The sequence below is a fragment of the Barbus barbus genome, assembly GCF_936440315.1.
Source record: "Barbus barbus genome assembly, chromosome: 25".
Lineage (NCBI taxonomy): Eukaryota > Metazoa > Chordata > Actinopteri > Cypriniformes > Cyprinidae > Barbus > Barbus barbus.
The window spans coordinates 17,323,223-17,349,876 of record NC_136753.1 but is presented as its reverse complement, the minus strand read 5'-3'; the positions used below and the strand labels follow the sequence as shown (position 1 = coordinate 17,349,876).

The following is a 26,654-nucleotide window of genomic DNA, read 5'->3' as shown; positions in this document are numbered from 1 at the left end:
GTATATGTGCCTTTATATTTTAGAATTAGAATACCCCACAAGGTGATCATATTTGTGGGTCTTTGGCAAGAAAATCTAGTCTCCCTTTCTCATTCATGCACAAGCTCCCACTAAAAACCAAAACTTTTATTACTGCTTGCATGAGACTTGATAAAATAGTCTTCCAGAAGGAAAGGGGGGATTTGCTGTCATGGGAGCAGTGGCCTCTGTAGACTGTCAGCGATGGCTGCTCGTTTCAAAGACTGTATGTGGACAGCCTTAAACCGCTGAGCAGCCTTTCCAGATGTGCGGAATCTCAAAGGCATTGCTGCACATCACCCCCCCCCCCCCCCCCCCCCCCCCCCCAGAGAGCCTGAGAAACTGTTACTGTAATGGGAATAACCCAGAACGGGTTAAATAATTGCTCATCATATCAATGAAAGGGCACTTTGGTTCAATTTACCTAAAATACTAACCGCTGTGTGCATGAGGCTGCTAAAATTTATCAGTCTCCGGTTAAAGACAAGCCAACTTAAGACTTGCTAAAATGTGAGGTTTTTGGCTTATGGAGCGATAAGATTGTCTCAACACAGGTTTCATCTATATGAGCCTTTTAAGTTATCTTAATGTGATCTCGAGGATAATCGTTTGAAGGTACTTATGCGATCGTCCTGATAGCTTTCGGGCATTTAAATGGCCGTGAGAACTGTAACAATAAGGTAATCAGAATGTCATTGGCAGTGGCTGATTCATTATTTCAATATCCATCATTTAAAGTGAAAGTCAAGTTACCTTTGTTCATATAGTGTTTTATACAATACAGATTGTTTCCAAGCAGCTTCACAGTAATAAACAGGAATATGAGACAAATTATTATTCAAATAATTATACTGTAAAACAGATCTACAAAGAAAATAGTATCATTGTTCAGTTCAGTGTTGATTCAGTTCAGTTGAATATTTGCGTAAAGTTCATCGTTTATGAAACAAGTTCAATTGAGCTACAGTATAAGCAGCTCTAGGAAATATTGCCATTATTCAGCTCAAATTAGTTCAAATGTCAATTCACTTCAGTTTAATAATAGCGTTCCAAACAGTGTTCCAAAATTCATCAATTATGCAACTAATTTAATTTTGCTATAAAGCAGCTCTACAGAAAACGATAGTGTCATCATTTAGCTCAGTTCAGTTTAAGTTTTGTTGCAGTCAAATCGATAAAAATTACTGAAAGTCATAATGCTGTTTCAAAGGGACCGCAGTTTGCAACAACATCTCTTAACTATTATGTCCGTTGCCCTTTCATTAGCTATGTTTTGTTATTCTGTCTGGTTTTGATCCCATAGATATGCTTTTGTTTAAAATCCCATGGATGCGCTAGAACTATGTCACTGTAATTGAAATCATACTTTAAAAGCAGCCCAAAAATGCTTTGTTGTATCTCCAAAATGCTAACGCGCTCATTCCACAAGACTTATTTTGCTTCAAAGACAGAACGCCCCAGTTGACAATATGTGTCTTTGCATAAGCTGACCCCCTTCTAATCTATTTCTATGAAAATCTGTCCCTACTTCTAGAGCTCCTCTCTCGGGAACATATGATCCACTAAATGAAGGCATGTGATAACATCAGAACAGCAATATTAGTGTAAACATATTCCATATGCTATCAGATGCTGGCTTCATCTAAGGCCTAGGCTGCTTATTGTTGCTTTATTGAGGGACGGACCCATTGGAACTGGAAGAGGTAGCATTTGATCATATCAAGGCTTTGTCAAGACACCCTGAAGGGGGTAGAGCTGACCGGACGGGGTAGATTTAGTACATGTGAACCTGCATGTGTCCCCAATTACACAGATGTAAATGGATGGTTCCAGACCTTGAGTTGAGGTGGAGGTGCTGAGGGGGAATGAAATGGCTAATGAAGGCCAGACCCCCTTGCTTTCCGAACCTGTCTGTGCTGAACCGAGCCTCCCCTGGTTTACCTGCACATTATTAACAATTTAAAACAATGAGTATAGAATTATTTCAGTGTGGCGTATTGATGGAGGGGCAAAAATAGGAGCAGTATGTTGTACGTTTTAACAGAATGCATGGGGATTTTATCTCAGCAAGATGGGACTTTTCACAGCTAGTTGTGACAGGAAATGGGGTAATATAAAATGGATCTTCCTTTGTGGGCCTTTTTTCCTTCTACATCGTCTTTTCACTTGGTGCTACATCCAGTGTCTTGTCTTTTGTCTTTTTCTCTCTGTGACTTTGATTCAGACCTACACTTCTATTCAAAAGTTTGGGGCCAATAAGATTTTTTTTATGCTTTTAAAAGAAGTCTCTTATGCCTACAAAGGCTGCATTATTTGATAAAAAATACAGTAAAAACTGTAATATTGTGAAATATTATATATTGTCAGTGGTACATGATATTTCAGAAATAATTTATAATATGGTGATTTGGTGCTCAAGAGACATATCTTAAAAAGTTGAGAAAAAGTGTTGTTTTGTAGAAATCATGATCTGCGTTTTTTCAGGATTCTTTGGTCAATAAAAAGTTCAAAAGAACAAAACTAAATTGAAATAGAAATCTTTTGTGAAATCTTATGTCATGTTTGATCAATTTAATACATCCTTGCTGTATAAAACGATAAATTCTTAAAAAAAAAATACAAATCTTACTGACCCCAAACTTTTGAATGGTTGTATATAAAGCCATTTGAAGGCCATGCTATGTGTTGGTTTTGAAGTATTTTTTAGACATAATAAAATATATTTAAAAAGTGGTAAGCAACACACTTCTAAAATATAACGAAATAGTTACAATTCATATGGTTTGACAGTGACCATTTAGGAGTGCTCTTAAAAGCATAAAATGTACTTTTTAAATTTTTTTTGTTCTGTCTGCTGCCTTTAACATCACAGAATAGTCATTAGTGAAGGGTTTGGACTGTGTGATTTCTTGTGGTACCATCAGCCTATCATCATTTACATTTACGGCTCATGTGATTCGCTCAAAAGCTTCCTTGACCAGACTTAAGTGCCTGTGATCAAAGATGGCAGCAGGCAAGTCTCATGCTTCTGGGTCTCCTGTCCCATTGGATTTCCTTCCACCTGGACTTCTTTCCTGCTGTTCACTCTCTGTACTCGTCTTGTGCTGCATATCATTTCCTCTTGAAGTCAAGTCCTCTGGAAAGTCCACTAATGCTTCATTAACATCTTCTCTTCACTTGCTGGTAGGCCCCAGAGTTTAATCCTGCAGTCTTTTCCCTCTGCTGCTAGTTCATATTACTGTACTTTTTTGTGCTATTTGGTCTGTTTTGTGGTGTGTTTTAATATGATCTTGTTTCTTTCGTCATTTTTTCCTATTCACATTGAATTTCATAAGACTTTCCTTATGGCACTCTTTTTTATATATAAATATATTGTCATGTATTGAAAATCAACTGAAAACTTACAACATTTTGAAAGTTAAAATGACAGAAATTATTGTGTTAGTTTAAATGGATGGAAAAAGAGATCATATAACAAAATGAAAAAAAAAATTACCATGTGCATAAGCTTATACTGTACACACACCCATGATTTATCCCTCATCGCTCTGGTTGTTTACAGCCCAGTGTCTAACCAGATCCAGGCTTCCTGCACATCATCTCTCATTGTTCTTCTTTCAGTGCTACCATGTTCACCCCATGAAAACACAGGCATATGAAGTGATCTCCAACCAAAATTCATTTGTATGCTGTGTATGACAACTAGCTACAAACAGACATCTTGAGTCGTAATCATTTGGTGGTCTGTCATCACCCCAATAAAGTCACATTGAGATAATTTAAAAAGAATAATAAAAATAGTTTTAATTTGATTAATTTATTATTTAAAAAATTTTACAATTGTATTAAATGAATTTAAATGCATTTAAGTTCAATTTAAAAAACATTTTAAACAATTTTTTTTTTTTATAAACTAGTAGAAAAATACTGCTTCAGATTATTTCGTTACCTCAAGTTTCTCACACTCACATTAAAGTTGGAGAGCCCTGATTTGTTCAATTCCAGTGAAGTTTTTTTTTTTGTACAGTTCTGTATCTTCCTGTGTTCATTCTCTGTTGAAAACCACTGAAGAGCGGACTAGATGTGACTTTTTTTTTTTCAACAAGTCTCCATCTGGCAATCTACTTGTCTTCAAATAACCAGAGATGCAAGTTTCATTAAGACTGGAATCCCACTGACAAATCCTCAGCATTAGCATTTAAGAGTCTGCTCCTCAAATAATAGTCTGTTTCTGACTCTGATTTTTGATGAAATATGTGCTTGGGTGTGGAATACCAACTTTGCTCTCTTTTGGATGCAAATAATATCAATGCAGCAGTATGCTTTCATTTGGTTATCCTTTTTGTTAATGTATGCTATAACTTGTCAGTTGATACAGTCAATAATTGGTTGATACAATTCAAAATGAAAGGCTTCTACAAATAGGTGAGAAACAAGTGATAATTATTTTATAGAGATATTGGTAGAATTTTTTTTTTTTCATCTTCAATGAAAGTTCATGCAAAAATAAAAATCTTGTGATGTTCCAAACCTGTATAAATTACTTCTGAAAATGTATCAGTATTTTGTATACAGGTAGATCTTTGGACCTTAGCGTTCTTTAAAATATCAAATTTTTATTGCTCTAGTCTGTACAATGTCATACAGGTTTGGAATGAAATAAGGGTGAGTAAATGATGACAGAATTCAAATTTTTCTGCAATGCTATTTCAATGCATTTAGCACCTGGTTGAACTGAATTGCAGGCGGTTAGTAAGTAGCAGAGTGATTAAAGGGCTGTTCACATAGAACGCAATTTTGTGTTCAGCTATGCTGCTTTTTTTTTTTTATGTAAACATGCTCTAGACAGGCATGCTTGACCATTGCGCTTGCATCTTTTGCAGGGTTTTGAGCATGACACTGGATTAAAAAAATGCGACGCTTAAGTTAAAAAAAGGTTCAGTGTCTCTAGACCTTGCGTTTTTCCATTCCATGCCCTGTGGCTTTTTAAACGCAAAAAAATGCATTCTGCGTGAATGGCCCCTACGATTTTTGTATGAAAATGCTCCATGCAGTCCACCCCAACTATTTAGTGAATTCACCCTTTTCTGTACAGCATTTCTATATATTTTTTCTCTTTCAAAGTATACTTTCCCCTAGAGATTCATCCACCAGTTTTACAATTGTACAGATTATTTCATCAACTTCTCTTCGATTCCTTTATTTGACAGTTTATGCATGCTTCTCCCTTTGTTGTCTTCTTATGAAAGTCTTTGTGGTTTTCCAGAGGAATAATACTCAGCAGGACGTCGCATATAACAGCAGAAATAATGTTTTTCTTTAATATAGTGAATCAATCAAAGTCTTCTTAAAACTACCCCAGAGGACTCCCTTGTTTTTTTTTTTACTTGCACCAGATGGAATATACTTTGGATTTTTGGCTGAAGTTTGTCCAATTGACCTCAATTCTCTCTATCTGTCTTTGTCACCATCCCTTTCACTTGCTTTTCCTCTCTCATGCGCATATACTGTCTTCCTCATAATGTCAGCTGAAGGTTCTCTGGAATTCTGCAGCTTATTTCACTAAACCTTGAGGGCTGTGCTATCAAGAGACCATGCGTATGATTGACAGAAGAGAAAGCTGGAGGCAGCCAAAGCTGTAGACATCCCACTGGCATTTTCTCCAAAGATGGCTAAGCAACAAGAGGAAGACTGGGCTGGAAGAATAGAGAAATAATAAATGGCTGTAAGTTTTGCTGGAAAGATGGTCTTTGCTCGTAATGTGGTTCATCTTGCCGTGACTGTCACACCATTGGGTCAGGTGACAAAGACATAGTATGTGAGAGAGTCTCTTAAGCCCACAGATGTTTTCCATTCTGTCTGGGCAGACTTGTGAATAGTGCCGCACGGCCATCAATGGATCATGTTTTAAAGACAAATGGCTTGTATTGATCACTGTCCGAGTGTTTTATGTGATTAGTTTCCCAGTAGTGTTTTTATGGATATGTATCAATGCAGCAGTTCTGGGAACTAACAGCCTCCGTTTCCACGCGAATAGTGTCTGGTGCTGATAGTGTAACACATCGCCCATGACTTATCTGTCGTACTTGTCTCTCATTTCCCAGCTGTAAGATTTACCATAAATCAGGGAGATTAACTTTTGCATAAAGGCAAGGAAGTAACCCTTTGGAAAAGGAGTTACAATGAAACATCTGTGTGTAAAGAAATGGACCAAAGCGATTGATTTTTATTCGATTGTGGGTTTTCTTGGCCAAATAAACGGATTATCTCATCTATAATTCTCATATTTCGGGTATTACACTTCTCTTGAGGCCAGATTTGTGGTATGGATGATGACTCTGAGAATGGTGCGCCATGAAAATTGCAATTTTGTGGCTTTTATTCCGTATCTGCTAGCTTTGAGGCCATCTATGTGCTCTGTTACTTTATCAAATTATAAACAGTTTTTTGGAGGGTTTTTTTAAAGCACATACAGTGCCCTCCATAAGTATTGGAACAGTAAAGACAAAATTGCTCTGTTGGCTGTGGAGTCAAGACATTTACAAATATGATTAAAAGATGAATATGAGACAAAACTACAGAATGTCACATTTTATTATTAGCCGTTTCAATACATACATGTTTTACCAAATAAAAAGAACAGCACTTTTAGAGTTCATTCCACTCATTGATGTGAGCATAAGTATTGGGACAGTTGAACATAAGGCAGATATAAAAGATTAAAAGCTATTATTTAGTTGTAGATCCCTTGCACACAATCACAGCAGTGAGTCTGTGACCCATAGACATCACCAGACTCTCGGTCTCATCCTTTGAAATGCTTTTCCCAGCCTTTAATGCAGCCAATCCCAATTGTTGTTTGTTTTGGGGAGATTCTGCCTTTACTCTCCTCTTCAGCTGGTGAAATTCATGTTCAATCGGATTTAAATCTGGAGATTGACTTGGGCAATCTAAGACTTTCCATTTCTTTGCCCTTATAAATTCCTTGACTGAACTGGCAGGGTGTTTTGGGTCATTGTCCTGATGCAATATGAAGCACTTCCCAATGAATCTGGTGGCATTTTCTTGAATATTGGTAGGCAAGATGGTTTTGTACCCTTCCAAATTCACTCTGCTACTGTCATCATACATTAAGTCATCAGTAAAGTTGAGAAGGCCTGTTCCAGAGACAGCCATGCATGCCCATGCCATGACTGATCTTGGGATCATTTGCAGTTCCCTTTTTTTCTCTCCACATGTTTGCTTTCCCATCACTTAGCTAAAGGTTCATCTTTGTCTCATCGGTCCATAAACACAGTTCCAAAACTCTTCTGTGCTTTTTTGCAAACTCTAATCTTGCCTTTCTATTTTTTGGTGCTGGTCAGAGGTTTGCATCTTACTGTGTAGCATCTGTAATTCTGTGTCAAAGTCTCCTGAGGACAGTAGATTGTCAGAGCATCACCCCAGCTTACTGGAAGGTGTTGGTGATTTTACAGACACGTCTTTTTTCGTGATTCATTTTCACAGCTTTTATGAAGTGAAGTATGAAGTGAAGTGAAGTGAAGTGAAGTGACATTCAGCCAAGTATGGTGACCCATACTCGGAATTCGTGCTCTGCATTTAACCCATCCAACGTGCACACACACAGCAGTGAACACACACACACCGTGAACATACACCCGGAGCAGCGGGCAGCCATTTTATGCTGCAGCGCCCGGGGAGCAGTTGGGGGTTCGGTGCCTTGCTCAAGGGCACCTCAGTCGTGGTATTGAGGGTGGAGAGAGCGCTGGACATTCACTCCCCCCACCTACAATTCCTGCCGGCCGGGGACTCGAACCCGCAACCTTTGGATTACAAGTCCGACTCTCTAACCATTCTCTAACTTCCCCTCGTGACTTATGATTTGTCTGTCATCAACTACTATTGTTTTCTCAGCCGATCAGGTAGTTGTTGGTTGCTGGTGTCGCTGGTGGTTTCCAAACTCTTGATTTCTCCATGCCCTTTGTTTTTGCTATAGCTCTAATTGACTTCCTCTTTTCTTTTAGCATCCAAATTGCTTGCTTTTCTCTCAAAGTCAGCTCCCTCATCTTCATCCTGGTTTGTGTGTGTCATCATCGAATGCAGGATTCAGAATGCGGAAGTAATGGATATAACTGATACGACACATTCCCTGCTTTTAATATCTGAAGAATTAATGCAACAGGACACAGCTGATCACTTAGAAAGACCTGTGAGGCAACTGTTCCAATACTTGTACTCACATCAGATAGGGGGAATGAAACTATAAAAGTGCTGAACTTCTTAGCTGGTAAAACATCTATGTGTTGAAACGGCTAATAATAAAATGTGACATTCTGTAGTTTTGTCTCATATTCATCTTTTAATCATATTTGTAAATGTCTTGACTCCACAGCAGTGGCATAGAGTCTGGGCATGCAAAGTATGCACGTGTATATGTGCCCGGGCAGATTGGGGGCCCGCCGAGCCAAGGGGGAACTTTTAATTGAAACAAGGGAACGAATATTGAGCCCTGCACAGGCCTGGCCCTTGTCCGACAGCTTATCGCAATTCTCTGCCCGAGTCTGACCCGAGCCCGTGTCTTTTTTCTCTCTCTCTCTCTCTCTTCCCCTTTACACAGCTGCTGTTGCAGCCATTAAAAAAGTTAAGTTTTGGTTCTTAATGGCAAAGTGGTTATATTTCGTTTCGTTTCTTTTTATGAAAAAGAAAAATTTTGTTTGTTAAATTCAAGTTGTATTTTATTTTATTTTTTGAATACCAAGCGGTCAGCGTCAGACAGTGAGTTGAGCATATGTTTTATCAGTTTAGCCTTCTCAAACAAACACGATTTAAGACATAAAAAAACTCCATGCATTTCACAATATTAATGTAAAAAATAAATGTGTATCACACATTTATCTTTATTAAAAGATAAATGTGTGATAAATATAAAATCGTTTGCTTGTGCTAAAAGTGGAAGCTGAAGCGCGCTTTGAAGGACATGGAAGCGCTAGCGAGATCACTTGCATTTTTTTTTTTTCTTAAGAGTGGAAAATTTAAATACGCCGTAATTTTTCCTCATAAAGGTAAGAGTATACATCATTCGAAGCTGCAAATAGTTTTATTTTGTGTGCACTCACAATATCAACAAAATGTTTTGCTTTTTAAAATAAAGAAAACAAACAAGGTGGTCTTGATCTTGAGCAGGAACACTTCACAAAAACTGAACCGAAACTCATCAAATACTTGCCTCACTGACATGATAAATATATCTATAGAATGCTATGAATTACTACTTTACAACGAAATAATTCAAATCAAAAATGAAAAACTCTTTCATTAGCCTATGTAATCCGTAAAGATGCATTTCTGGCTTAAGGCGCGTTCAGTGAGGAGATATTGGGAGTCAGGATCGTCAAACATAATACTATTTTAATAATACTTATTAATTTTTTTTGTTTTGTTTTGTTTTTTGCCATTTTAGTGTCACACGGAAAAATAACTAAATAAGATTAACATCATACTAATTTAATAAAGTCAAAATTACGATAATAAAATCATATTATATTCCGCAGGTTGTGGCATCCAACCTGTTGTTCTTAACATGAACAACAGCAATAACACGTAGGCTTATAGATGTTTTTGAAACTCTAATTGATCGATTTCATGAGACATTCGTTTGTATAAATTCTACAAATCGTACAATGTTTTTGCGTATGGGCCCGGGGACTTGCTACACCACTGCTCCACAGCCAACAGAGCAATTTTGTCTTTACTCTTCCAATACTTTTGGAAGACACTGTATGCACATTTAAAATGTTTAAACTTTATCTTTTCGCTGAGGTAGTTCTTACATGTACTCTACTCGGTGCCTGATTAGAAAGGTTAGAATAATGTTTATGTTGTATTTTTTCCTAATCATGAAATTTTAATGTTTTTTTTTTTTTATTCACATACATACATTTTACCTTTGCTTGTTTCACTTTGGCAAACTAACATCTTGGCTTCCAAGCTTAGCATAGCACTATAACATTAACATTCTAGTGGCAAAAAGCTATTTTCTCCATTGTCCATTCAAAAGAAGCGGTTTATTCTGACTAAATTAATTATAAATTGCAATTACTATATAAAAGTTTGTATTTTGACTGTGAATGCTAACAGATAGTGCTTTCTCAATATTATAAACCTCTTTGATAGTAAAAGCAAGTACCCATCATTGTTTATGGCAGTGATATAAACTAAAGACTATTCACTGTTTAAAAAAATAGAGACATGCCAACTTTCTGCTTTAATAGGGAATATGCCAGGAAAGAAAAGCATGCTTGTCAAGTCTTAATATAAACTCTCATCAGTAAGCAGTTTAAGGGTCTAAAGTTCAGTATGGAGTAGTTGAGTAGCACCAGGTGCAGCATGGGGGCTTGAGTCCTGGATGTGAAGAGCTTGGATGATGGACAGCACTGAAGCATCACTGGTAGTCCTCAAACACTTTATCTTGTCAGTGTCATTTTCTGCAATCAGAAAACAATCACTGCTTTTAAATGGTTTAAGATGCTCCGCAATTCAGATCCAACTGGCTTGCTTTGTTCATTACACTCTCCTTATTATTTCTATCAAGCTTAGGGAAAGACTGAGGAAAGGGTTTGGAAAGTCTGATCACAAGTATTTGGATCAAACTCTGGGCCTCCCGTGATGTTTAAACTGTAATGACATTCTAAATTGTCCCACATTAACTGGGGCATCTCCAGTTCCTATCCGTCCCAAACGCTCCTCAGGCCGAGGTTGCTGGGTTGGTTTAGTGAATCTGTGCGAGTTACATATGGGAGCTTTTGGAGTACCAACAGGTTTTCGCTGTGCAGTTACCAATCGCACGGTATACGTCTCTTTCTCTCTTCACCTTGAGATCGTGCTTGTGTCCAGATTCTGATTATGCGAGTGGAGTCTGTTCACCAGTGGAGGATTTCAGCATGTTGTCAGACTGGAACCGGGAGATCGCTTTCTCCTGGCTGTCAACGGAAAACAAATGAATTCTACAGTAGGTGGTAACCAGCAGAGCACATTCCGAAATGCTCCTGTGAGATCTCAGAGTGACCCGATATGCCCAGAGATTGCGTTGTGTGAGTACACGGGTCATTAAATGGTAAAGCAATATCATGTTTGTGACGTGTTGCACGTCTGACTAAACATCACTCCGGGCCCCTGAAATTAAACCGTAGGTAAACGATGCACTGGCTTTGAAGTGGTTCGGGTCCTTTCAGGAATATGCTAATCTCCCCCTGTTGATCTTTATTGCATGGGATGTCCTGATATAATACCCATCAGCCTGTGTGCTGCTCTGCTGTTTCAGCAACACGCCTGCACTGGGGAAGCTGCTTTGAAACTGAAGCTTGCCAAGCTACAAGCTACCAGAGTAGCTCAACTACAGCCAAGCTACTCATTAAAAAGTAGTTTGCTACACTACAAGCTACTAATGAAAAATGCTATAAGCTACTAATAATTTAAAATAGTTACACAGCAGCCTAGCAACTCATTGCAAAATGTAGTTACTAACAAAAAAACTATGTACATGGAAAATAGTTAAAGGGTCAGTACATCCATATAGACACTGCTGTTCAAAAGTTTGGGGTCATTAAGGTTAATCGCGATTAATCACATCCAAAATGAAATTTTTGTGTACATAATATATGTGTCTGTGTACTATGTATATTTATTATGTATATATAAATACAAACACATGCATGTATATATTTAAGAAAAATTTTATAATTATATCTTATATAATTATATTGGGTGATTCAACACACAGATGTTTTAACAGCTAAGAAGATCAGCACTTTTATAGTTTCATTCCCCCTATCTGATGTGAGCATAAGTATTGGAACAGTTGCCTCACAGGTCTTTCTAAGTGATCAGCTGTGTCCACAGTTGCCAAATTGGCAGATTATACGCGACTTTGGGATTCTTTTTTTTGTAAAGTTGCGTGAAAAAATCCCTGGTCGTGGGTTGCGGTTTTTTGGGCTTATTTTAAAAAATATGGTTGCTTGTTTGGGGAATCTGACAAGCAAATTAATTTCTTTATGTTCACCGTATTCTCCAATGCATTCAATTGACACTCTGTCTGCTCGCAGTTAATAGCCAACCAGTGCAATAATTAGTGCCGTAGCGTATATTTGCCAAATGTTTCCGCCCCCTCATTGGAGAAAAATCTATTCAAAAAGAAGGCGCGTGATGCTGTAATCCAAGCGATCACAGAAATAGACATAGAGGAGTGGGATAACTTTCTGAGAGTCTGGTGATGTCTATGGGTCACAGACTCACTGCTGTGATTGTGCGCATGTCACAGTGTGTCAGGCAGGAAATTGCAGGAGACTCGGGAATCTTCAATAGGAACATTTAACTCTCAAACTTAGAAACATGGAGAACACACACACACTAAACATAACTAATATATATACAGTCACCTAAAGGATTATTAGGAACACCTGTTCAATTTCTCATTAATGCAATTATCTAATCAACCAATCACATGGCAGTTGCTTCAATGCATTTAGGGGTGTGGTCCTGGTCAAGACAATCTCCTGAACTCCAAACTGAATGTCAGAATGGGAAAGAAAGGTGATTTAAGCAATTTTGAGCGTGGCATGGTTGTTGGTGCCAGACGGGCCGGTCTGAGTATTTCACAATCTGCTCAGTTACTGGGATTTTCACGCACAACCATTTCTAGGGTTTACAAAGAATGGTGTGAAAAGGGAAAATCATCCAGTATGCGGCAGTCCTGTGGGCGAAAATGCCTTGTTGATGCTAGAGGTCAGAGCAGAATGGGCCGACTGATTCAAGCTGATAGAAGAGCAACTTTGACTGAAATAACCACTCGTTACAACCGAGGTATGCAGCAAAGCATTTGTGAAGCCACAACACGCACAACCTTGAGGCGGATGGGCTACAACAGCAGAAGACCCCACCGGGTACCACTCATCTCCACTACAAATAGGAAAAAGAGGCTACAATTTGCACGAGCTCACCAAAATTGGACGGTTGAAGACTGGAAAAATGTTGCCTGGTCTGATGAGTCTCGATTTCTGTTGAGACATTCAGATGGTAGAGTCAGAATTTGGCGTAAACAGAATGAGAACATGGATCCATCATGCCTTGTTACCACTGTGCAGGCTGGTGGTGGAGGTGTAATGGTGTGGGGGATGTTTTCTTGGCACACTTTAGGTCCCTTAGTGCCAATTGGGCATCGTTTAAATGCCACGGCCTACCTGAGCATTGTTTCTGACCATGTCCATCCCTTTATGACCACCATGTACCCATCCTCTGATGGCTACTTCCAACAGGATAATGCACCATGTCACAAAGCTCGAATCATTTCAAATTGGTTTCTTGAACATGACAATGAGTTCACTGTACTAAAATGGCCCCCACAGTCACCAGATCTCAACCCAATAGAGCATCTTTGGGATGTGGTGGAACGGGAGCTTCGTGCCCTGGATGTGCATCCCACAAATCTCCATCAACTGCAAGATGCTATCCTATCAATATGGGCCAACATTTCTAAAGAATGCTTTCAGCACCTTGTTGAATCAATGCCACGTAGAATTAAGGCAGTTCTGAAGGCGAACAAACACCGTATTAGTATGGTGTTCCTAATAATCCTTTAGGTGAGTGTGTGTGTGTATATATATATATATATATATATATGTATATGTATATATGTATGTATGTATGTATATATTAACATAGTAAACAGATTTACTAATATTATTCTGACATTCCAGTGTTACGTAGGAGATGGAGGACAATTTGCAAGAGTTTGAACTCCTAAAAGATGGCTTGCCAATGAAGCTGTGTACGCAATAAAATGTCACTTTAAAAACAGTGAAGTAGAGTTTGGTTGCACTATACAGCTAGTCACTAGAAAAAAGTACTGTTTTTCACATATTATATATGATGGGACACAACATTTTTCTTAGTACTAATTTTGCCAGAAATTTAAAGAAAATCTCAAATATGCTCTTTAGAGCTGATGCTCATTGATTACAGTTAAGTACTTTCACCCTGGGGCTAATACTAGCTCATTCCTTTTAGCTCCCAGGAGGGCTGCCCAGCAGTGGGCCTGGCTGTTGTCTAGCTAAGGAGGGCTAACCGGAGGAGAGACTACCTTTCTGCTGCATCAGAGGCTTTGTTCTACTCTGGTGTTTGTTGTGCTAATGAGAAAGTTCCTTGTATTACAGCGTCCATGGCCAGCGCTCACCCTGGTTCATTGCCCAGTCTCCAGCCTGTCTACGCCTGGTCTATACCGGGCCATCTGGGTCCCTGAAGCCTGAACAGAGTTATCACATTACCTCTCGGCTTCCTGAGACAGGACGGTGGGGTTGGTGGTGGAGGATTTGGGGGTGGCTTGGTTCCTGTTCCCCATAGTGCACTCAGGTGGAGTTATCCAGGTGGAGTCCCGTTGATCCTTTTATATGGATCAGGTGACACCTGAGAAGGTGAAACAGCCATGTTCCTCTACCATGGATCTTCTTCATCTCTCTCTCACTCAGGGTTATTCTCCTGTCTGAGGTATTCTCCAGGCCAAGTCAAACCTCAGCATTTGGGCCAGGTTCAGCTCCCACCTCCAAACACAAGAGTTTATGGTCGGAATCATCAGCCTTGGCTTTTCCCTCACATTCTCCCTGTCATTAAAAAGCTTTATTGTCTCTGGCCCAGCTAGCCTCACATTTTCCATTCACATCCAAGTGCCAACGTAATTATGCTAATAATTCAGTAAGGTCGTCAGGCAGTGTTCGAACCCAGGAAGATCAGGCAACTCTTCATAAAGACTCAGCCAACTGTTCATTTTATTTAATTGCTTGAAGAGGACCGTACATTTAGATAGTGACAGAGTAATTATGACCTCACAGAGTTAAAGACTTTGTTCATTTCCAAAGTTTCGTTTACTTGACGTCAGTAGTGCCTTTTGTTGCTTTGATTAGAAAACATCTGGCAAGAACATATAGATCTGTCTGTCCATCCGTCTGTCTTTTTATCCGTCCGTCCATCTGTCTGTCCGTCTGTCTATCATATTGACTTCTGATTAAAGTTGATAGTAGTATGCCACTATTTGATGGAATTTTATGGGATACAATACTTGGGATACAACTCAGTTTATTGCATTCTTTAAAAATATATAATGGCAGAAAATATGACGAGTAATTATAATATAACATGACCCACATCAATAACAGGAACAGCATAAAAAGCCATAATTTCAGTTTTAGGAAAAAAATCATACACTCATATTTGATTGCATGGTTGTATATTTCAGTTTGCATGATTGTAAATTCAGTTGTAGTCATCTTTCTCATGTGCACAAAACCAGATCCCTGGCACCTGTCCAAGGTCGGGTCTTACCGAATACAAAGACATTTCAGTCGCCCTCCATTAAATCTGAGATATGTTATGATTTCTAGGTGTGTGTGATTTTTAAGGTGTAGTCAGAATATCGATAAACCTTTCCTTTTGAGCATTCTTGGATAAAACAACTTAAAATAAAACTTTTTTTTTACTCTCTCTGTGCTGAGAGAGTAAAATGTACATTCCTGTACCTTTTTTGCCTGTTATTTAATTTCTCTTTTGCATATTTTAAGAATAGTCTTAAATGAATAAAATGGTGTAGAATAGTGAAAATCAAGATCTCCATCTGTTTATTATATTCGTGCAATAAGTGAAGAGAAAGAACGTAACACTGAAACCAGACTAAAACCTGTAACCTTTATGTGCTATCAGATGTACTTATTGTGAATGCTGTACCAGAGGCTTTCCTGTGCCTTCTCCCTTGATTTTTCAGGTGCACTGCTTTCCTTTGAGGTCATAATTAACAAATGTTCCCAGTTAACGCTGCCTTTGTTGTTTGGCAACATTAGAAAGGTAATCTCCAAATTACACTGCAATTTGCCTAATATTTCATGATTAGCTAATGATGGGTAACTTGCAGATGTGGACATCTGTTTTGATATATTCAGCTGACCTGTGTCACACCAGTTGAAATCAATTATAAATAGGGCTGTCATTCGAGAAAAAAAAAAAAAAAAAGTCCAGATTAATTATATGGATATACTGATTAGCTAATCAGACAACTCGCCATTAATTTCTTATATAAATATTTGCTGAAAAAATGCCCCCAGATTAATATACTTCAAATACGTCATTGTGTCCGACGAGTAATTAATTGAAAATACATTGCAAAAAGTGGTTTTAGGAGTGTGTGTGTGGCGATATAGTGTTTGCCATGTTAAAAGGGATGATTATACTACAAAATGTGTAATGTATAATGTCACAAAGTAATGTGACACTTGTAAAATATATTTAGATGATCCTAATTTGGCACCACGCTTGACTCAGATGAAAGTGACAGGTCATGCTATAATGAGTAATGGTCATAATGTAATGAGCAGATGAAGAGAGCTGTCATAGATACATCACTAATGAGTGTAATTCGCATTTGCAGTCAAAGTCATCGTGGAAGAGGCATTAAACCACCTGCCCCTGCAGCTGCTGGTCTTTACCCCAGCAACGGTAGCATGTGGTGGTTTGTGTGTGTGTGTGTGTGCGCACTGTCACACAAAACAGTTCATTGGCACTAACAGGTGTGTGTGTGTGTGTGTATATCAGCATCTCGTTAAAGTGGCATGTTTTCTAACACCAAGCATATTTAACATTAAATTAACACCCAGTTAACGTAATAACACCTCTGTGTTCACACTTTGACGCTTGTCTATCTCTTTCTTCACCCTTTCCCTCTCTAGCTGTGAGATTTGTGTTATGTATTTCACACTAGAGCTCTGTTAAACTAAAACCTTGGATGCTTCTCCGCAGCCAACAGTTTTCTAAATTGTACTGATTATGACCATGTTTGTGTTAAATGAAATGTAAATTAAATTAGATAATTTTTAATTCAATTTAATTTAGTTTGTTTTTTTTCCTTTGAAAAAACAAATCATATCACTATGCATTTTGGGATTGCCTTCCCCAAATAAACTTACTTTTTGGAACAGGCATTGAGGAGAGACCAGCAAGACTATAAAATGCTGCCTTCAAAGGCATCTCACAGAGCAGTATATATTTTTATTTGTGTACTATTTCTGAATGATCGTCCCAGAATGGAAGCACACCTTTCTGTTTTTGGTATTCATGGAACTAGGTAGAGCAAGATGTCCACAAAAAGTGACCCCCTCCCTCGCTGTAGTTCCTGCAGAGCTCTGAGCCTGTCAGCACACTGGAGATTTATCCTCCAATGTGAGCCCAGTCAGCAGGGAGTCTGTGTGAACCATTACTAGTACTCTTCATAGGGATGCACTCATGCACAGACACAAATGCACTCACAGTGTGAGCATATGTTTGCTTTAGTAGTCGTTGTTGACCATAGTCTTTATCTTCAAGGTTGTTAGAGTGTATGTGCGCTGTTTTAGAGTTTACTTTAGATTATGCTGTCAGTCAGACCAAATGGCTTTTTTAAAGTCGGTTTACACAGAAGCCATCTTGGAAAAACCATTTTCTAGTCATGCAAATACAACTTCTGTCTTCATGAATGGGGAAAAATTGGATTAAATCTGACTAAAATGGTTTAGCTAAAATCAGACTAAAGAAAGCCGTATTTTTTTTAGGCTGGTCAAGCGAGAAGCTATGTTGAGCTAATGAACAAGTGTCTTCTAGTAAGAATTGTTTTGAAGAACAAGCAATTTACTGGCTCTTTTCAATGAAAGGTGGGATTACATTGTTTATTATAGCAAATTGTTTCACTTTGCAGCCATTTTCGTAATTGGCAGTTATTTTCTACCCAAAAGAATTGCACTTAATTGTATTGAATGTTCACTTGTTTTAAAAAATACTTTTAATTTACAAGTGTATTTAAAAAAACAACTGTGGATAATATTACATTAATGAAATGAAAGGTCACTTAAGTATATTTAAAGATAATACACTTATGACTATTTCTTTAAAGTACTTTTAAAATTATGTTTTAATAATCTTTTGTTGTGCTTTATACAAGTACACATATTGTGTTGACTAACATACTAAAGCACATGTAATGTACTTGATGATTATTTTAACTGTAGCGTATTTCACATATTTTAATGTACTAATTATTACAAAAGTGTAATAACCATATTTCAAAGACAGTACAAGCAATTATGAAACTGCATGTGAATATGTACTTAAGTCCTACTTGCATGGATCAAAAAAGCACTCCGAAGTTCAACTAATTGCATTAAATATACATTTAAACTGTAATACATTTTCCTTTAATTGCAGTTAACATACAATTAACAAAATTGTACATGTAAAAATGTGCAAAATTATTTTGTTCTCACTGAAGTATATTGTTTTAAAGTTTATTATTATCTGTAATAAGTACTCTTTTTAAAAGTATGCTAAATTTTACTTTTTCGTAAGTCTAGTCATGTAAGTACAACCCATATTAACTAAATTGCTATCATATATTTACATCAGGGCTGTTCAAACTTGTTCCTGAAGGTCCACTATGCAGTTTAGGTCCAACCCTAATTATACAGACCTGAACTAGTTGATCAAGGTATTCAGATTCAGTAGAAACTTCCAGGCAAGTATGTTGGAGCTGGTTGGAGCTCTGGGAGCAGGATTGGATTCCCCTGATTTAGATTCTTTAGCTCAAATCACATATATCTGCAGACTAGACTAGACTAGACTAGACTATGTTCTGGAGTAAGGACTAAATCAGGTCTGTATACCATTAAGCTGATTGGAAATGTCTTCACAGACAACCACCGTGCTGAGTGTTGGGATTTCTCCCGTTCAGTTTTCAGTCATTAATTTAATCTGTCTCCATATAATACCATTTCTGATTAAGCATATGTAAAAAAGGGAGAGAAATTAACTAATTCTGTACATTCCTGGAGCACATTGCACCTCTTTTCAGACACTCATTACTCATTACTGCCCCAGTCCATTGTTTATTGTGTTCTGTAGTAAAATAATGAAAATATCCCTGGTCTGACTCAAAGGGGGCCATTGTAAGACGAGCATCACTAACTCGGTGCCTGTCAACACTTGCCCATATTGTGCTGCTACACTATAATAAAATGTCCTTTGTACAGTAACAAGTCTGTAATCTTCATATATTAGAGGCAGTTTTACCTGCACGCTCCTGAACACACACAGAGCGCTAATAGCAACATGACCGTCTCTTTCATTTCACATTCTTGCTCTGTTTTGTTTTATTGAGGCCAGAATACTGAACTGAAAGCATATTTTTTTAAATGTTAGATCAGATTACTATCCATGATGTTTTGTTAGTTAACCTTAAAACTGTATTTCATGTTTTAAAATTGAAATTAAATAAGGGATTGTGTACATTTGCACATACATACACAAAATAATATATCTATCTATCTATCTATCTATCTAGTATCTTACTGTACCATGATAACGCCACAGTCTGAAATATGCCTCTCTTTGACTTTCTGTTCTGGCTTTGTATCCACAGGGGCAGAGATTCCTTCAGACCCAAACGTGGTAGCCGCCTCCAGTTGGAACATGTCCAGCGGAGCTGAAAGAGGTGAGTTTTAGCCCAGCTCTGTTAGGCCACTCAGGGACACCATTAGGACTACAGTAATGTGACAGATCTGCAGCGATTGCTCAATGTTTTGTCTAGAGATGAATGTTAGTTTTGATTGCCAAAGCAGACAGTATTTCTAGCAGGAACATGTGATCTCTAGGATGGCAGCCTTTTGAAAGAGGCTTGTTATGTGTCTTAAGTCATCCCAATTCCTCGGTCTGGGACAGTGTGCACTAATTTGGGGGTTTCCGTGGTCATGGTAAACCTAGATCTGTTGTGTCTGTGCTATCATTTTAGATGCAAGTTGGAACAAAAGTCAGTATTTTCCATAAGATTTCACAGTGCCATCATACAATAACTGCATTTAATTTCTCTCTCATGAATGCACATGCACAAATACATAATATAAGCACTCTGCTCCATCCTTTCCATTCCAAGCCCCTTTTCTGTCATTCTTTTATTTGTTGTTTCATTGAAGTGTTTTTCCTGTCTTGAACAAAACTCAGTAGTAATTAAACTAATAAGAGAATTGGAGTCATTATGTCCGCTATGTGATTCCTCCAAATTGTCCTAATTGCTTTGGGATTAATATTTAAGTCTCAGTCAGATTTGTTGCCGGGTGTTTGAATACAGCTGTCAACACAAGAACTTTCTTCTGACTTTGAGACTTTTCCTTTTGACCAGCAGTTGACTTGTGCTTTAGATCAGAAAACAGAAAAGGTTTAAAGAAACAAAAGATCTGCTAGATGAATATCTTTTTTGTATATGGGTGTTTCATCAACTGTATATTAACTAAAGTAAACTCTTTTAAAACTTACTTCATACTCTTAGTAGTTTATTTGATTTCTCTATTAGCAGTTCAGTTTAAATGCATGTACCAAATGAGAATTTCGTAATTTTTCTTGTCTTTTATTTTTTTATTTTTATATATATAAGCCATTATCATTTTCCTTATATTAAAAAAAAAATTATTACAAATGCTCGAGATAAAATACCATTTTATGTATCTCAAATAAAGTCATTTAACATGCTGTTCATGACTTTGTTTTTGTCTTTTATTAGAAACTAAGTACAGAGGGATTTTTCACACATTTAGCAATTAAATAATTTTTTATTTATTCATTATTTTACCTTTAATACATTTCTAAGACCTATAAATTATCAAATTATTCAAAACCTTATTTATTTGTTTTTGTGAAATCTAAAAGATTTTTTATAAAGTAAACTTAAAAATAACTTTTTGTAGTCATTGTTATTTCAAAACGCATGCAAGCATTTTCTTAGAATTTCTTTTAGATTTTGTCTAAAGGTTCAAAAAACTGCTCCAAAAAATTAGATTCTTCAGATTAATATTTATGTTTTACAGAGGCTTTACAGTGTTAAATTAGATGTCATAGTTTTTATGACATGCGTTTTTATGAAAGGTAAAAATATCAGCAATTGCAGAACAACGTGATAAAATACCACACAGAAACCTTGGCAACCACCCATAATGCTCTAGTCTAGTATCATGTCATCAGTCTTTTTTATGAAAATCTATCTAGTTCTCTAATACTTTGAATAAGTATACAATTTTAGTGATATAAAATTGTACATTTTATTGCATTTACTTGTAGATTCCACATCCAAGAAAGAATATGCACATGCCTTCCTATTTATCTCAGTGGCTCCTTTGAATCTGATGTAGCAGAAATGGTATGATAGACTCGGACATCCATTTCCCTCACACTCCCCTCCAATAAGTATCAGCACAGTAAACAAAGAGCCTACTGTGCACACACATCCACACTGCCAACAAAAGATGCCATTGTCTCCATTCTGCTAACTTTAGATGGTCCAATTACTCCTTCAGATCATCTGCCGAACTTTGATAAATAAACAACTGAATTACATGTATGTGTGGGTTTGTGTGCAGCTTGTTCCTTCTGGCTGAAGTTCCTAACCAGTCACCGCATCCTTACATCATTAAAAGGAAGTGGAAGTGTCCAGAAGTTTAGGCTTGTCAGTCAGATGCATTATGGGTCGGAACTGATCCCCCTGTGTTTGGATTCTTCATTCGGTTCCATTTTTTTGGAGAGCCATATTTGTATATTGTTGTAAGAGAGCTGATGTTTGAATGGAGGAAATTAAGATGGAAGGATAAAGAAGAGATCCGCCAGAGGAAGCACTGTATCTTTTCCTCCAGCTGTCCTAAGACCAGACGTGTCTGGAACAAGAGCAAGAGGGCGGTAGAAAGAGAGGAGGGAAAAGAAAAGGGAGGAGGTGTGAATGGACAAGAGTAAGGATAGAAGGGAGTGGAGTAATAGTTGGATGGTGTGTATATTAGTCACTAGTCACCCAGACCTCAGGTATCTCACTGTGGTTTCATATGTTGCAATGGGACCATAAGAAATGACTGAGGCCCCAAAAATCTGCATGATTAATGTATTTTGTGGTGTGAATTTGCAGTGACTTGCCTTTGCAGCACTTTCTAATGTAGGTTATTTTCATTGCCATTAAAGTGAAATAACTAAACATAAGAAAAAAATAATAATATGGCACATGGAGGCTTTTTCATCTTAAATCTTCATATACTAAAATATATAATTTTAATTACATTTTGGACCAGTTTTGTTATTTTTATCTGAAATTTTCCCTGGACACCTTGGATTTTGAAAACCCCTGTCCTGAATGTTTTTTGGATTAATAGGGTCACTTAAATTTTTTTGCCAGATCCAATCCTCATATTCCTGTCAATGTTGTGGTTAACAAAATCCTGCTCAAGTCTACCACCAGATTCCTGGTAACCCTAGATGCAGTTTGCTGAGCACTGTTGTCAGGTGCTGTTCAGACAGCGCTAGGGTTTCTGAAAGGTGAATGCTAGTCAGAGGAATTCAACCTCTACCACAGCAGGACTAATATTGTGGATGTACCTGCACAGCTGTGGGCCCTGCGGCTGCTTACCCTGCCTGTAACCCTGGGGGGCCACACTCATGGCTCCCTCTCAATATACTTTTATTAATTTTCTTGTCAAAGTCACATTCCTTGCACTGCACCAGAGTCTGACCTCCTGTGAGAAGATGCCACTGAATTTGAAGAGAGAGGGAAGGAGATCTATTCCAACTACTATAAATTCAGACTTCAGTGAAGTTGTATAGTGCACAACAGAACAAAACTTTTTTTAGTTACTTTGTGGCTGTAGCATTTGAAATACTTTTTTTCATTCTAATGAATTTCTTTATGGTCAAATAATAATACAGAATTGAAATTTGATATTTTATATATATATATATTAGTAATTTATTTAGTTTGTAATACTAATTAGAGTCACTGCACAATGCCCTAGTCTATTAGACTATTTTAATCATGAGCAAGTATTGACAGTTTGTTGGAATGTATGTTTGCTATGCTCATAGTAAATCCATGCTGAGTGAGAGCAAAAGTTTACTTTCACTCTTTGGTTCTTTGGCTGCACCAGTAGGGCTTGTCAGGATGCCATCAAGAGCCTGTCAGAGCATGTCTGCCAAACCGATCATATGACTCCACAGGAAGTCCCAGGGAACTCTACAGAAGTTAAAATTATTTGTATGGAACAACTTTGGTTGTCTGTTTTTTGCCAAGATGATCTCATTAGTATTCATCACTTTAACCACTTTAACCATTTTATGTATTACTTTAGTATCTACAACCTGAAAAGTACAACATGTGTGTAACAAAGTGTAAGATTGTCAGTTTTATGATGTAACATTGTGTTTCATTTATTTACTGGTTTACAGTATCTCACAGAAGTGAGTACACCCCTCACATTTTTGTAAATATTTTATTATATCTTTTCATGTGACAACACTGAAGAAATGACACTTTGCTACAATGTAACGTAGTAGAGTGTACAGCTTGTATAACAGTGTAAATTCGCTGTCCCCTCAAAATAACTCAACACACAGCCATTAATGTCTAAACCGCTGGCCACAAATGTGAGTACACCCCTAAGTGAAAATGTCCAAATTGGGCCCAATTAGCCATTTTCTCTCCCCGGTGTCATGTGACTCATTAGTGTTACAAGGTCTCAGGTGTGAATGGGGAGCAGGTGTGTTATCGCTCTCACTCTCTCATACTGGTCACTGGAAGTTCAACATGGCACCTCATGGCAAAGAACTCTCTGAGGATGTGAAAAAAAGAATTGTTGCTCTACATAAAGATGGCGTAGGCTATAAGAAGATTGCCAAGACCCTGAAACTGAGCTGCAGCATGGTGGACAAGACCATACAGCGGTTTAACAGGACAGGTTTCACTCAGAACAGGCCTCACCATGGTCGACCAAAGAAGTTGAGTGCACGTGCTCAGCGTCATATCCAGAGGTTGTGTTTGGGAAATAGACGTATGAGTGCTGCCAGCATTGCTGCAGAGGTTGAAGGGGTGGGGGGTCAGCCTGTCAGTGCTCAGACCATACGCCACACACTGCATCAAATTTGTCCCAGAAGGAAGCCTCTTCTAAAGATGATGCACAAGAAAGCCCGCAAACAGTTTGCTGAAGACAAGCAGACTTAGGACATGGATTACTGGAACCATGTCCTGTGGTCTAATGAGACCAAGATAAACTTATTTGGTTCAGATGGTGTCAAGCGTGTGTGGTGGCAACCAGGTGAGGAGTACAAGGACAAGAGTGTCATGCCTACAGTCAAGCATGGTGGTGGGAGTGTCATGGTCTGGGGCTGCATGAGTGCTGCCGGCACTGGGGAGCTACAGTTCATTGAGGGAACCATGAATGCCAACATGTATTGTGACATACTGAAGCAGAGCATGATCCCGTCCCTTCAGAGACTGGGCCACAGGGCAGTATTCCAACATGATAACGACCCCAAACACACCTCCAAGACGACCACTGCCTTGCTAAAGAAGCTGAGGGTAAAGGTGATGGACTGGCCAAACATGTCTCCAGACCTAAACCCTATTGAGCATCTGTGGGGTCTCTAACATCCACCAGCTCCGTGATGTTGTCATGGAGGAGTCGAAGAGGACTCCAGTGGCAACCTGTGAAGCTCTGGTGAACTCCATGCCCAAGAGGGTTAAGGCAGTGCTGGAAAATAATGGTGGCCACACAAAATATTATATATAATAATATTGGACATTTTCACTTAGGGATGTACTCACTTTTGTGGCCAGCGGTTTAGACATTAATGGCTGTGTGTGGAGTTATTTTGAGGGGACAGCGAATTTACACTGTTATACAAGCTGTACACTCTACTACGTTACATTGTAGCAAAGTGTCATTTCTTCAGTGTTGTCACATGAAAAGATATAATAAAATATTTACAAAAATTTGAGGGGTGTACTCACTTCTGTGAAATACTGTATATGTGTGTGTTCTATCACAATATTTGGTTTGGATGTTAATTTTGGACTGTAACGTTTCAGCATCTATTCAAATGTATGAAAATGCATTTGTGCTAAAACCACACGTTACTAATACTGACAAGATCACATTGTTTTGCAAATACACACATACCATTGCATATCCACTCATACCCTAATTCTGGTTGAGGTCCTTCACCACAAAGAGTTTCAACATGCAGTCTGTGTAACTTTCCCATAGATTTGAACGTTCCCCTCTATGGCCTTACTCAGACCAGAATGGGTCAGATCTGCTGAGCTCACTGCAAGCACTTTTATTTCCCTCCCACCACTCATGAAATATTGGGGGTTGTCATGTTTTTGCTGGCCACTTATCAAAGTTAGCTGTAGGCCTGGCAAGACAGATTTTCTGGAGACAGAAGTTTCCAGAAGCTTCAAGAGGTTTTGCCGTCCCCTCTGGCAATATTCAGCCCAATGAGACAAACTAATGATTTACCACCTAGTGGCAACCGCTAAATATCATGTAAAGAATTCCTAACCGGCAGCTTAGAGGTTTGTTGCACATTGTATGCTCGTATATAGTTACAAATACATACAAACACTCTCAGAAAAACCCTCTCGGAAAAACTTTTGACTTACTACATGTCAAATAATGGCGGTTTAAAGGATTAGTTCTGTCATTATTGCTCACCCTCATTCTGTTTGATTTTTTTTAACCCTATTCCTTTTGGGTAATATGAGTAAGTTAGCTTTAGTCAACATTTTCAGTAACTTTTCTTCCTTGTCCTTTCAGATCACTTTCTAAGGCTGGATGCTCCGATGAATAACATCACTACCTCCCTCGGACAGACAGCTGAGTTATATTGCCACGTTTCAGGGAATCCACCACCCACAGTCCGCTGGCTTAAAAACGATGCCCCTGTGGTCCAGGAACCACGGCGTGTCTCTTACCGGCCCACTCCGTACGGCTCCCGTCTGAGAATCCGAAACCTGGACACCACAGACACAGGCTACTTTCAGTGTGTGGCTACCAACACCTATTTCACAGTATCTACCACAGGAATCCTGTTTGTTAAGTTTGGTGAGTGTTTTTGGAATTTAACAATATCTTACTGATTTCATAATCAGGTGTCCAATGATGCATTACAGAAAAACTTCCTTAGGTCTGTATGTTTAAACACATCCCATCGCAGAGTGTCACCTTTGCTAGTTCAGGAGACATTAGGGGGTTCTCACTTATGTTTTTGAAAGTATCAACTTTGTCTCAGGTGTTTCTCTGAAAATTACTTTGTAAAAACAAATGCAACAAATACCAGAAAACCAAATTCCAACATTTGCTGGATTGAGTTAACCCTGTTGCTGGTGGTATGAACCAGCCTTAAAGTGATAGTTCACCCAAAAAATCTGAGAGCTTTCTGGCCCTGCATAGACAGCAATGCAACTGACATGTTGAAGGCCCAGAAAGGCTGTAAGGACATTAAAATATTTAATGTGACATCAGTGGTTCAACCATAATTTTATAAAGCTATGAACATACTTTTTGTGCGCATGTGTCATGGTACTCTCGTGAATGCACATCAAAGACAGAAGAGAAGAAATTGTTGAATAAAGTCCTTATTTTTGTTTTCTTTGCACACAAAAAGTATTTTCTTAGCTTCATAAAATTAAGGTTGAACCACTGATGTCACATGGACTATTTTAACCATGTCTTTACTACCTTTCTGGACCTTGAACGTGTCAGTTGCTTTGCTGT

At 38.1% G+C, this 26,654-nt stretch overlaps 1 protein-coding gene across 1 annotated transcript in view; it reads left to right on the top strand.

The window, feature by feature from the left end:
• LOC306844472 (inactive tyrosine-protein kinase transmembrane receptor ROR1-like) overlaps positions 1 to 26,654 on the top strand; it is a gene marked incomplete at its 3' end in the record, with an annotated part of 118,783 nt that overhangs the window by 66,206 nt on the left and 25,923 nt on the right. The window contains exons 2-3 of the mRNA XM_079376629.1: positions 19,499 to 19,570; positions 25,695 to 25,982. Of these exons, the coding sequence (XP_079232755.1) occupies positions 19,499 to 19,570; positions 25,695 to 25,982 (360 nt within the window). The remainder of the gene's footprint in view (positions 1 to 19,498; positions 19,571 to 25,694; positions 25,983 to 26,654) is intronic.